This window comes from Macrotis lagotis, chromosome 3 (assembly GCF_037893015.1).
Source record: "Macrotis lagotis isolate mMagLag1 chromosome 3, bilby.v1.9.chrom.fasta, whole genome shotgun sequence".
Classification (NCBI taxonomy): Eukaryota; Metazoa; Chordata; class Mammalia; order Peramelemorphia; family Peramelidae; genus Macrotis; species Macrotis lagotis.
The window spans coordinates 165,785,062-165,798,617 of record NC_133660.1 but is presented as its reverse complement, the minus strand read 5'-3'; the positions used below and the strand labels follow the sequence as shown (position 1 = coordinate 165,798,617).

At 33.6% G+C, this 13,556-nt stretch overlaps 1 protein-coding gene across 8 annotated transcripts in view; it reads left to right on the top strand.

The window, feature by feature from the left end:
- Positions 1 to 13,354, top strand: part of DCUN1D4 (defective in cullin neddylation 1 domain containing 4) — a 103,802-nt gene extending 90,448 nt beyond the window's left edge. For 6 of the 8 annotated variants that reach the window (XM_074229467.1, XM_074229466.1, XM_074229472.1 and 3 more), the window contains 3 exons: positions 8,238 to 8,342; positions 13,021 to 13,123; positions 13,215 to 13,354. In XM_074229467.1, the coding sequence (XP_074085568.1) occupies positions 8,238 to 8,342; positions 13,021 to 13,123; positions 13,215 to 13,270 (264 nt within the window). In that variant the 3' untranslated portion in view covers positions 13,271 to 13,354. Of the gene's footprint in view, positions 1 to 6,001; positions 6,089 to 8,237; positions 8,343 to 13,020; positions 13,124 to 13,214 lie in introns of those variants that run through there. The other 2 variants (XM_074229469.1, XM_074229470.1) reach the window with 2 other exon arrangements.
- Positions 13,355 to 13,556: the final 202 nt, after the last annotated feature.

The following is a 13,556-nucleotide window of genomic DNA, read 5'->3' as shown; positions in this document are numbered from 1 at the left end:
TCAACAAATTATTAGATTTTTTCTGCTTTTGTCGGAAAGAAAGCTCCAGACAGTGTTTGGAAATTGAAGTACCTATCCCCTCACTACTGTATAATGCTTCTTTGCTAAGCTTGTGATCTTTGGTACAAGCCCTCATCACTTTGCATCTTCATCATTGCAATAACCTGTTCATTGATTCACCACTCCCCATCCCCCAATCCAATTCATTAAATTCCATTAGTTCTCACTAACCTCCAGGAACAAATTTGAGCTGTTTGGCAGTCAAAGCCCTTCTCTCCTTTCCAGTGTGCCTTCAGTCTTTGAGGTCAGGTTTGTTCTTTATCATTTTACATCATTTAATTTTGATTGTTTTGTGGTGTCTGTTCTTTTATATAGTTATAACCATTGTGTTTCTTGTTTTCATGGTTTTGTTTACTTTGCATTAGATTATGTAAGTCTTTAATGCTTCTCTGATCATATTCATCATTTCTAATAGCACAATAATCATTGCATTAAAATTCCACAATGTTCAGTCATTCCCCAGTCACAGTACATCTACTGTTTTCAGTTCTTTGCTACCACAAAAAATTCTACTATAAATAGTTTGGATTCTATGGAACTTTTCTTTTTTTCTTATTTACACCATGATGGAGCAGGATGGGTTGAGTGATATATGTCTCACTTTGAATCTCTGACATAGGGTATGGAAATTGTTTTCTAGAAATGATTGTGTGAATTCACAGCTCCATCAACAGTGCATTAGTGTACCCGTCTCTGCAACCCCTCCAACCTTGATTTTTCTGATCTTTTGTTATCTTTGCTGATTTATAGAATGTGAGGTAAAAAACTTGATTGTTTTGATGTGCATTTCTCTTATTAATGATACAGAACATTCTTTCATATGACTAATTAGTTTTTAAATCTTTTGAGAAATTTCTGTTTATATCCTCCGACTTCTCTATTAGAGAGTGCCCTCCTTATCCTTATCTGTTTTCTCACATGAACATATCTTAATATGCAATGAAACACCCCCCCCGCCACACATACCCCTTTAAAATTTAATCTTGTTTATTTTTAATGAGATAATGCTCCTCCAGAGTTAGATTCTACTTAATAGTTCTCTTATCCCACTACATCTTAGTAAAATTTATGAGATAAAATTAACTGCCTTGAGTAAGATTTCTAGTTTACCTTGCTTTATAGTCCATATTTTTGCATTTGGGGTATCTGAAGTTTTATTACTGTGTCTTTGCTTTCTGGGTATCTGAACTGCTATTTTTCCTACATTGTAACTGTTACCTGAAATATCTGGATTTGTAGTATGAGAATTTTATCCTTTCCTCTTCCTTTTCACTTAAAACTTTTTTTTTAGGTTTTTGCAAGGCAAATGGGGTTAAGTGGCTTGCCCAAGGCCACACAGCTAGGTAATTATTAAGTGTCTGAGACAGAATTTGAACCCAGGTACTCCTGACTCCAAGGCCGGTGCTTTATCCACTACTCCACCTAGCCGCGCCTCACTTAAAACTTTTAAAGATAGTTTTCCAAGACTTTGGATAAGTATACTCTTTCAAATAAGTCATTATTAGGTGTATCACATTCTTTCTAGGAGCCTTTAATTCTAGAGGGGTTATATATATATATGTGTGTGTTTGTGTTTATCATTTATTTAGAGTTCATATAACTGGGGGGGGCATTTTTTCTTCAAACGTTTGATTTTATTAATGAAAGTATAGCCTGGTGTAGCAGAGAAGGAACTGACTTTGACCTTATATATGACCTTAATATGGGAGTCAGATCTTGTTCAAGGTCTGTCTCTAATGTATACTTGACAGTGGGATCCTAAGCAAGTCACTTTAAACTCACATTGACTCCTGGGATAAAGCACTAATCCTGGAGTAATGAGGACCTGAGTTCAAATCCAGCCTCAAACACTATTAAATTACCTAGCTGTGTGAACTTGGGCAAGTTACTTCACTCCCATTGTCGTGCAAACCCCCCCCCCAAAAAAAAGAAAATGATCCATAATAGTGACTGATTTGTTTTTAGTAGAATGAGTTTCCTTGCTAGCATTTTTTTACATTTAAGAAATCAGGGGCTAGATAGCTTAGTAGAATTAAATATTTTCTTCTGGGATATTTTCTTCCCAAATTCTCTATTTCTTTTATCAGTAAACATCTTTAAAATGTGTGAAGTATTTTTGGTTTTGTCTTACTTTGTGGTTCTTTTGGTATGAGAGCACTATTTTTCCCTCCATCTGCAACTTGTATTCATTCTGACATTTTTGTGTGTGCTGTGTATGTAGGTATGTATGTATGTATGTATTTATTTGAAGGGTATAATTATTCTGCCAGTTACCCAGGATTAAAATGAGTCATTTTTTTCTCTTTTTCCTTGCTTTCCCACATAAACTCAGAATGAATTGTGGATTCTTCTCAGTATATCTGTTCCCAATTCCACTACCACTATAATAATTCAGCCCAATTTTATGTTTCTTCTGAACTATTTCAATAGGCTACTAATTATTACTTTAGTTTTTTGTGTATCATTCTGTTCTTCCTTTATACTTTATTGCATATAACTTGAATATTGCTCTTCCCATAACATTGTTTTATCATGTCACCTTCCCTCCAAAATCTTTCAAAATCCTATTTTCCCTGAGTCAAGTTAGAAACCTTCGATCTAGTATTCAAGATATTCCACAATTGGCTGTCCTTCCATCCTTTAAATCCCAATGCCATTCTTTGATCAGGTCCTGCCCTTTCCTACCACCCGTCCTCTGATCATGCCATGGACTCATCTGTAATGCTCTCTCACCTTATCCCACCAGTGTCCAACTTGCTTCTCTGTGGAGTATTCCTCTGCTCTTTATATCAGAAGTTTTCCCCTTCCTAACATTTGGCTTTTGATTTTTACCACAATTAGAAACTTAACAAGTTTCTCTTTACATTGTTAATATTTGTCAATGTTTGTAAATTCTTTGAGGGCAAGAAGTTTTCGATACATCTCTGTGTTTCCAGATTTATATTTATAAATTCTAAATAGCTGATTTAGAATCAGAAGGAACCTTGTCACCCTCAAAGTTGTGTAGCTTTCTTTTAAACATGAGCAAGCTAAGGTGGCCCTCTCTGTGGAGTGCCACTTCATGTATTCTGTCATGCTCCATTTTGATTGTATTCTAATTTGAGAAAAGAGAACCTCTATTCTTAAATCACTGTTATATTTAATTAATTTTCTTTTTTTTTCTCTTTAGTTGGACAGGAGTTGAACAGGTAGGGTGAAGGTAAATGGAGGGAATATTGCATAAACATTTGATTTTTGATCTCTGAACCTGTTAATTTTAGTAATTTTTATTTTTTAGATTCTCACTTTCATTTGTTATACAACATGAATTTATTCAACACTCAACAGTCAAGTTGTTTGGGCTGTAGAATAATACCTAAGATTCTTGAAATTTAACAGCTTCAGAGATTGCTTTGAGAGAGATTGCTGTGTGTGTTTGTTTCTAATGAAAACAGAAATTATTTGTTAATTGAACAAAAGGTGTTTACTTTTGGAAGTTCCTTTTCTGGTTTCAAGTTTGGAGCTTAATTACTTTTGAACCTTGACAACTTAACATAGGAGAAGTAGGGGAGAAGAAATACCAGAGGGAGTTGGGAGAGAGGTAGAGGAGTTAAGTGTTCACTGATCCCATTCCATTCTTTCATCCCAATTTAAATTTGCATTTAATCTTTGATTTCTGATTTAGTGAAGTGTTTTTTTTTTTTGGTAGGTTTCAGAAGTTTTTAGGTGGGGAAAAACTTTTTTCCTTGCTTTTCTCAAATGAGGTTTGATAACATACTCTTGAGTAAATACAAGTCATTGTAGTAATTTAAGGTAGCAAAATGGAATGAGCCTTGCCAGATAGGATCTGGGTTCCAATCCTTGCTCTGCATTTAATCAGTGGAATGACCTTTGGCAGATCAATCACTTAGTAGTTGTGAACATCTCTCTTGGCTTCTGAAATGAAGGAATTGGACACAAAGACAGTTCCTTTGTTATGGATTTTCCCCCCTTTGCTCTTGAGGGCAAGTTATTAAATCATGTTAACTCATTGAAATTGATTGAAAATCTAAAATTGGTTTTTCTGTCAGTGCCTTTTTTTCAGGAAGTGACTCCTAGTATGCAAAAAGTTCAGATTGATCATCTTTAAACGTATTTTATACAGAGAATGAAGTCTTGCAGAAATCAGCTGGAGCTTTTCTAAAGAAAGCATTAGAATATAATCTTAATGGTCTTGCAGAAATTTGATTCTATCTGCAAGCTTCTTTAGTTTTCATTTATAGGGTGATATAAACTCATTCTTCCTAATGAAATGATAGTTAAAATTTTATAGTGCACTTTTAAAAATAATTGCTATCAAAAAAGAGTTCTAGGTGTCCATTTGTTGTATTTTGTTGATAGTTCACAGTTTTAATTTTGTATAAAACAAAGTTCTTTAAGTTAGATGATTTGGTGAATTCTTAGGGAGCTTTTCATTCCACTTTTAAAATGTTTTACTCGGACAAATGAGGTTAAGAACTTTATGTTCTGTAACTTTTCTATTATGTGTCTATATTTTAAATAACCTTGACTAGTCTTGGTTCTTTGTGGCATTTTGATTTCCATTACCAAGCATTAAGAAAGTTTTCTTTTCATAACTTTGCAAAATATTGCTTATATTTTGGTTCATGATTCTGTTTATTATGTCCAAAACCTGAGGCTAAAGACTCACCTTTTCTTCCATGGACATCCCTTCTGTCTGCCTCTCCAGCCTTTCAGTATCTTCTTCCTTGCTAGAATTTTTATACATATACAAAGGTTTTTGGGGAAAATAAAAAAGTACATTCTCCCCTAAAAAGAGTGTAGTTGCTTATATCTGGATACCTTTTGGTATTAAAAAGACAGATTTTTACCAAATCTGTTAACTTAGGGAGAAGTATCTTTATCAGATGTAGAACTTAAGTTCATTGTCAGGGCCTGTGAGTCAGAGAAAATGTAAACTTTGAATGTTAAAATTATTAGCAGAAGGTCTTAAAAGGTTAATCAAGAAGGGATTTTGCTTTGAAATAGAACTACTATAAACAGAAGTGCAGCTAATAAATAGACTAGTACAACAGAGAGAAAAAGTAGTTCCAGTTTTTTAGCTTTAAGTATGTATTATTGCCTATATTTTATTTATAATTTCTCAGAATAGTCAGTGAGTTACTTTGTTTTTTTCATTACTTTTTATTTGAGGCATGAACCATGTCTTATAATATTTACATTTTTATGTGTTTTAAATAGGCAACAACCCTTTGGGTTCTGTAGACCCCATTGAGTTCTTACTACTATTTTTTAAAACTGAAATTATTCAGTTAAGTCAGATTCATTCAGATCCTGACTCATTTGGGGGCTTGTTTGGTTTATGGAAGTATGTGGATTTTTTTTTTTTTGAGGAGTGGGCATTATATCCCTTCTTTAGCAGTTAAAGGCCACTGGAGAACTCCAAAAGCTTCTAGATTGCCATATATCATTCCATAACTCTGGGTTTCTTCTGCTTGGATTTCTTATGCCTGTATCTTAACTTTATTTGTGCTTCATACCTTGAGGTACTTCAGACATAATATAATGTAGCGTTGCCAGTCTTACTTAATTTTCTTCAAATAGTATTTCTGAACATCAGGAGTGTTCTCTTGGAAACCAGTTCAGTTGACTTAGACTAATCATGTTGATGACATCTTGGGGAGATTTGCTGTACACAGCAGTCTTTGCAACCAGAAATCCATTCTCTGACACAATACTACTATGTTGTCACAGCTGCTTATTGGATGGTTTGGATTCTGTTTTTGGGATTTATTAGAAATAATGCTTTTAGATTCTAGTGTATCAGGTGGTCATCAATTTATGTTTAGCTTTTGTAATCTTAATTTCCTCCAGGTCCCACTAACATATGATAATTATAATCAGTGAGATGCCACTGTTTAGATCTTGAGTGCATCCATAATGTCTTTCTCTTGTTTGCTAGGCAGAAGATGGTGTTAGTGATTACGAGCTGATGTCTGGCACGCTTGCAGAACAGGAGTAAGTGGTTGCTGTTCAGCTTTCCAATCCTGTGAGTTGGATGACTTTTCTTCATGTTTTGGCATGACTGCCAAATACATGTATTGAAATCTCTCATGATCAACAGTTTCTCAGATGATAGTATTGTTGCAAATAGTCTGTCAAGGTCCTTGTATAATCTTCCTTTTGTCATCCTAGTATTGTATCCATCATGATGGGGACATATAGACTGAAGACAATTGAAAAGACCTGTTTTAGGTGGTACCTTTGTGTTAAAGGCAGGGTCAGTAGTAAAAGATAAATTAATGATTACAAATATCTCTTTATTATGATATATTCTTTTAGAAATGGTATTTTGCCATAGTATTGACTACCTGTTTCTCTGGATCATGTGCAGTCATGGCTGAATAGCTGACATTCTTGTTGTGGCCTAGTTTTTGGTGTTCTATAAATGATTGTTTTAGCATTGAAGGTAGCATTCTACTTGTCTGGAGAGTACAAGGCAGTTAGAAGCTTACCCTTTGTGACAAAGGAACCTATTTTGATTAGGATTGAGGTAGTCATTAGAGCACTTTTCTAAACTCTTCCCTTTTGTTGTGTAGACATCTTAAATAAGATGATTCAAAGTACAATGAGCAGTGAAATATTGACTAATATCTTGGGCTACCTGCTTGCATAGAAACTTTTTGGTTTGGGTCATCCCAACTATCATGGTACTTAAGTCAAGTTTCTACTAATAGAGATGAGTGTATATAGATATCTTGCCTGATCTATTTGTATATAATACCATGCACTGTGAGAAAAATGACAGTGAGTAGTAATCCAAGGAATAAAACTGTTGTAGGTTCTCTTAATAGCAAGCTGTTGTGCCTTCATCTTCTTTATTTGAAATTGTTGAGTGAACTGTACACATTTCTGAATTGTTGGGTTTGTAACTTTTAAAGGCAGTATAATAGGGAGGTGGTCTTTTTTCTTTTTTGGTTATTTGCATATGGATGAACACTTGAGTAAGTATCACTTGAAATAATCACATTATCTTATCAAGATGTTTTAAGATAAAATACATTAAAATCCGAGAAAATTTGTTAATTGTTTTAAATGTAGCATCCTATATATTTTGTATTGCCAGTAAACACTACCCTTTTTTAGCTAGACCCAAAGTCAGTAAATTTCCATTTCTTGCAGAGAATTCAGTGTTTTCTTATATTGTCTACCCATCTGAACAGTATTTCATGATGATTCATATTCTTTGGTGGATAGTGACTTTGGCCAAATATTTTAAAGAGTCTTGATACTCAGTTCTGTTTCTAAAGAACTCTTTAGTTTTGGTTCTAAAGAAGGTAACTTTTTTCAGAGTGAAGGAGAGAAGTGAAAAAAATAATCATTTGACAAAATTATAATGAAGAACCACCAAATTGTCTTTTTATATCTAAGTTTATGTGCTGCCTCTTTTTAGGTTTTCTCAATGAATCGTAGCAATCTATTTCTGATGGTCATCTCTTATAAAAGTATGTGTGGTTGCATATAACTAAAAAAAATTATTTGAAGAGGTGTGAATATATGTATATGTGTATATATATATATATATATGTGTATGTATGAGAGAGAGAGGGAGATTCAACTTTTCCAGAAAGTGAATATATGCAATTCTCTTGTTGAAGAAAATCCTCAGAGATATAAAATTATTATGCTAGGATGTATTTGGTCCTGTAGTTTAGAAGAAAGATAGCTAGTGAAGTTGTGAATTTGACTTCAGGGAAATTCATTCTTAAAAATGACAGAACTCTGTTGCAGGTCTTGAAATACTTAAATCTATCTGTAAATATTACAATATTTTAATTTTTTAAGTAAAGCAAGTGTCATATTAGAGTTAATCACCTTGTGATGAGTGAATTTCTTTTCATGAAATAGCAATGTTTACTAGTGTGAATGTAATTAATTTGCTTTTTAGATTGATTGTTTAAAAGGTACATGTTTTTTATTCCCTTGTGAAAATGCAACTTTCCCATATTAATTTCTTTTTTCCCAAATTCCTTCTTCTTGACCTTTATTATCTTCTATGGGTTTTTGTGATATTTGTGATAAGTGAATAATTCATGGGTTTGTATGAGTCTTTTTTTTTGGTAGATTAAACAGTATTGTTTATTGGAATTTAGAAAATTTCTTTAAGTTTCTCCTTCATGTTTTTGTCTATTAAACAGGAAAAGGACCAGCGAAGCCTAGACATCAATACTGCCAAATGTATGTTGGGACTCTTGTTAGGAAAAACCTGGCCCCTTTTTCCAGTATTCCACCAATTCCTAGAGGTACAGATATATGCTATTGAGTGAAATGTTTATTTGCCTATTAAAAAAGCAATTGTATTTTATTTCTTTAATTTATTTCATTATATTGTTGCTATATTTTAAGTTAGTGCTTATGATATATGTAGCATCAATATTTGTACTTCATTTCATTCATGCTTTAAGTTTTTAAAAAGTTTCTTAGTAGGGTTAGCTAGGTGGCACAGTGGATAGAGCACTGGCCCTGGAGTCAGGATTACCTGGGTTCAAATCCAGCCTCAGACACTTAATAATTACCTAGATGTGTGACCTTGGGTAAGCCACTTAACCCCACTGCCTTGCAAAAAAAAAGTTTACTAGTAGGGGGCAGCTAGGTGGTGCTGTGGATAGAGCACTGGCTCTGGAGTCAGGAGGACCTGAGTTCAAATGTGACTTCAGACATTTAATGATTGCCTAGCTATGTGACCTTAACCCCATTGCCTTAAATAAATTTTAAAAAAAGTTTCATAGTAATAATGCATCAAAAATACTATGAAATAATACTTTTTCCTTGGTCTGTCTCCCCTAATTTTTGAAATTCTACTTTTATTTAGGTTTATTTAGTAAAAATTTAACATTTACCTTTTTTGCAGTCTTGATTGAATTTCTATTTCATTAATCAGTGGCTGTTTTGTTCTTTTTTTTTGTTTTAGATCAGCCTGTATGCTTACCAAAATTCTTAAGACATTAGCAGTTTATGATTTACTAGAGAAACAGCATGAAGTGCTAGATAGAGCCAACTTTAAAGAAAGCCCTGCAACTGATATATGTTTACTGTATAATCCTCAGGAAAGTCCTTAGTGTCCCTAGAAGTTCTAAGACACTGAATTAATTACACAGTCTGCTTGCTGATGATCTCAGTTGGTGGAGTTCCCTACAGCAGGGGTGTCAAATTCCCTGTCTGCTGTCCTCAAAACTGGACTGCCAGAATACAAATAAAAATACAGTATAATATTTGATAATGTTAATTTGTGGTTTTCTAAGTCAATATGAAACTAGTAAAGTTCTGTTTGAATTTGATACCACTGCCTACATCATTGACCTCAAACCTCTAGACAAAAAAGTGTGTTACTATCAGTGTTTTTATATGTGTGTGTGTGTGTATACCTGTACTTTTTTTTACTGAGACCTAAGAAAATTGACCATTTTAGTTATCAAGTAAATAAACATTTTTTAAGATTGAAAACATCTAGTATTTTAAAATCTCCTTTAAAATGAAAATATTGTTTGATTGTAATTTCTAACCCATTGACTATAGAAATGTCTTTTGGTGAAAAGCAGTAGTGATAGCCAAAATGAAATCCCATTAGCTTTTTTTTTTTACCAGGAATCAGTTTTTATTTTATATCAGGACATTTTCCTTTTTTCCTCCGTTTTCCCCATTTTTGGGTACTTATTCATGAAGTAAAAAACTATTCTTTTTAAGAAGACTTTTTTCCCATAAACACAGACTGTTTTTATGCATATTTCAAAATAATAAATTCTTCAATATTATTTAGTGATTTAATCAGTAATAAAAAGTATCACATATGAAACTGTAAAGTGCTATTTTGAGTTTTTTTTAAATTTACTTACTCATTTTATATTTTCATGAATCCTTTTATTAGAATTATTTGATCAAGAAAAATTGCTGATATATTCATTTCTTTTATAATGATTGTTATTCACTAATGCCTCTTTTGGACAAATGCACTAGAATTTCCTTGGAAATGTGGAAAGTTTGATTCTTTAAGAAAATTCTTATGCTTTAGCTTACATATAAATGAAAAATACATGCAAAATGCTATGCAAACCTTAAAGCATTAAATAAACATGTATTTTTGTTATTACAAATAATTTGTACTGATTCTTGTTGGAAAGAAAAGACAACAAAAATGCAGCTTTAAAGTTGACTGCTATGTTCATTTTATGATGGTAAAATATTTCATGATAAACTCGACAAAATAATTGTTCAGTGGTTCTCTAATTATCTATATTAATGAAGGAATAAAACAGAGATATCCACAGGCACCAAAGGTTTTGCTCCTGTTTGGAGGTGTTATTAGCAGTTTGGAGTCTAGATGGAAGAGGCAATGAGAGTGTGGAGCACTGCAGGACCTTGGGAGGGAGACCCTTTAGGGGAGAAATAGCATAATGTCATGGAGAAAGGGCTACCTCGAGTTGGTGAGACCTGAGACCAGTCCAACTTCTGGCTGACTGCTGGGCTTAGGGACTAAGGGCATGGTGCTTATTTTCTCATTTTCCCAAGAATCATACTTAAGACTTAACATAACTTTCAGAGAGCTTGTCACTTTGTTCTGGCAGAATTTTTTCAATTAGAATTTCCTTAGGATGAAAAAAAATCACCATTTTGAATATTTCCTTTGTCACCCAATAAGTCTTAACTTTCCACATAGAAAAAAAAACAAGTCCCTAATTGAGCTCCACTAGAATTGCCTCTGAAATCTTTAAACCTGCAGAATGACTGAGCTCTGTGCCCTTCCCCCTCTAATGGAGAGGATGAAGAGGATGAAGCAAGAGTACTGCCCCCCCCAGCTCCATAGTAGGAGGCCCCAACCCTTTCTTCTCCTGCCTCCTTTTTCAGATTCTTCTTCTTTTCTCCCATTCTTTTGTAAGATCCTTGAGGGTGAGGACTATCTTTTTTCCCATCCTACCTTCCTTTTTTTCTTTCTTTCTTTTCCTAGTACTTAGCACAGAGTAGGTATTTATTAAATGTTTAGTGACTGCCTACTATATACATGCACCCGTTGAGATGATCAATCAGTACAGTATCTTGGAGAAATGTCAGAGATGATCTATGTCTCCAAGTTAAAGCAAAACCCCATAATTTTAACACCTATAGTCTGGAGATGCTATATATAACTAACTAGAGATTAGAAATTACCAGACCTAGTGGAAGACAGATGATCAGTATTACAAGTGGCATAAATAAAAATTTCAGAGAAATATATTTCTTGGTAATGTATCAAAAGCAAGGAATAACAGAAAGTCTTTCCCTTGTTACTGAATTACTAAACATGTAATGTCAAAGAGTTCAAGAGGAAGGCTGGCCCATAACATATTGGACAAACCTCTTGTGAAAGACATTTGGGAGGTGAGAGACTAGAGACTCATTTAAAACATGGATAGTCTGTACTTTGTATTTTGAGGGAGAATATGTATCATCAAAATTGTAGTTTCTCTGAAGTATTGCTTATGCTCATAAAACCTGGAACTTCAAACTAATCACCAAAAAGTCCTCAGTTTAGTATATTGTTTGTTAATATAACTTTATTGAGGTAAAGTTCCTTCCTAGCCTTGGGACCCAGGTAAAGCTTTTTGACACTCATTTTTCTTTCAAAATACTAGCTAGTAGCAAAAAGAAAATTATTATGCTCAATTGGCTTTTCTATAGAATATTAACTAGCAGTTGATTATCCTGTAAAGGAAATTATTGCCACTATGAAAACTGTTGGAGCAGTTGTCAGTGAGGAGTGTTATACTCTTTAGGAACTGAAGAGGCTCTACACAGTTTTAAAGAAGACCTTGGATAAGGACAAACTGTGTAAAGTTCATATTGTTCATGAGCATGGGTTTTTGTTTATCATGCCTTACCTTTCAAAGTTACCTTAACTGGCATAAGTAAACATGTTGTTTAATTTTCTGCTTTGAACTTTGTTGTTGTTGTTGTTGTTGCTGAGGGCAGGGAGGGTAGGTAGAAAGTTAATACAAATTAGTGTGTTTTGTTTTGTTTTTCTCTTAAAATCACACAGTAGCAACAGTCATCCTTATGTTGTATACAAAATTTGTATACTTTTCTCTGCCTATTATTTATGCATTTTGGTGGCTTATGGGTCTCCCTGATTTTAGTGGCCAGTTTATATACTGATTATTGTCTTCATGACTTGTATTAGTAATTTAGGCATTGTGATACTGTGTGGAAATAAATCTAGAATATGAGCCTTTCCCTATAGTTTAAAACTTGTGCCCTTAAGATTATGTTTAGTGGTTGTTTTATTTTGATTTGTATGTCCCTATTTTTACTTTCATATATTTATTTGTTTGTTTGTTTATTTTAGGCAATGGGGTTAAGTGACTTGCCCAAGGACACACAGCTACGTAATTATTAAGTGTCTGAGGCTGGATTTGAACTTAAGTACTCCTGACTCCAGGGCCAGTGCTCTATTCACTGTGCCATCTAGCCTGCCCCTACTTTCTTTTTTAAGGGAAAGGATTTTATCTTCTTGTATTAACTAAAATAGTGAAATACAGTATACCTATATTATAGTGAATACCTATTGATTTGCTACATCTTGACTTAAAGTTGAAGTCTTGGTGGAAAAACCATGCTATATCTATTTAGGAGATTAAAATGTTCATGTGTGACTGTCTAAAACCTCAAGTCTGGAGGTTAGGGATTTTTCACCCCTCATATCATGATTGTTAGAGAAATCTGCCACTCTTTTTCCTTTAGAGTTTTTGTAATATTTTTGTCATGAAAATAGCTGTCGGATTCATATATATCACCTTTGTTCTGTTACACAATCCTTATTTACTTAGTACTAGCACATCTACAGTTTGAATCCTGGGTTTTAATATATATCATAAAGTTTTATAATATAGAGATTGAAACAATTTCTAGTTCTTCCATGTTTCACTTATCATTTTTTCCCTTTTTTAACAGCAATCAAAATATAAAGTTATAAACAAAGATCAGTGGTGCAATGTGCTAGAGTTTAGCAGAACAATTAATCTTGACCTTAGCAACTATGATGAAGATGGTGCATGTAAGTACTGGTGGGGTGTGTTGGCATTTTTTTCTACTATCCTCTTGAATGAATTTATGCAAAATCTACTCAATTTCTCTCTTTTTTACAGGGCCAGTTTTATTGGATGAATTTGTGGAGTGGTATAAAGAGAAACAGATGACATAGGAATTTAACTATGCACAGCAGCTCAAGAGTCCCTGTTAGCACAGTTCTGTCAACCATTAGCCATAAATTGCTGTTTGTATCAAAGCGCATGCTGCTTTTTCGCACAGTGTCCCTTCTTCAGGGAAGTTGTGGTGTTTGCTATTTAACAAGCCAATGATGCTTGCTGTGTAGCTCTTTGAAGGCTGCTTTGCATTTTGTATTTACACTACAGATTGGTGAACTTGCCAACGTCTTCACTGTGATTATGTGTATATTGCTGTTTAAATTTTGTATATGTGTATAAAAA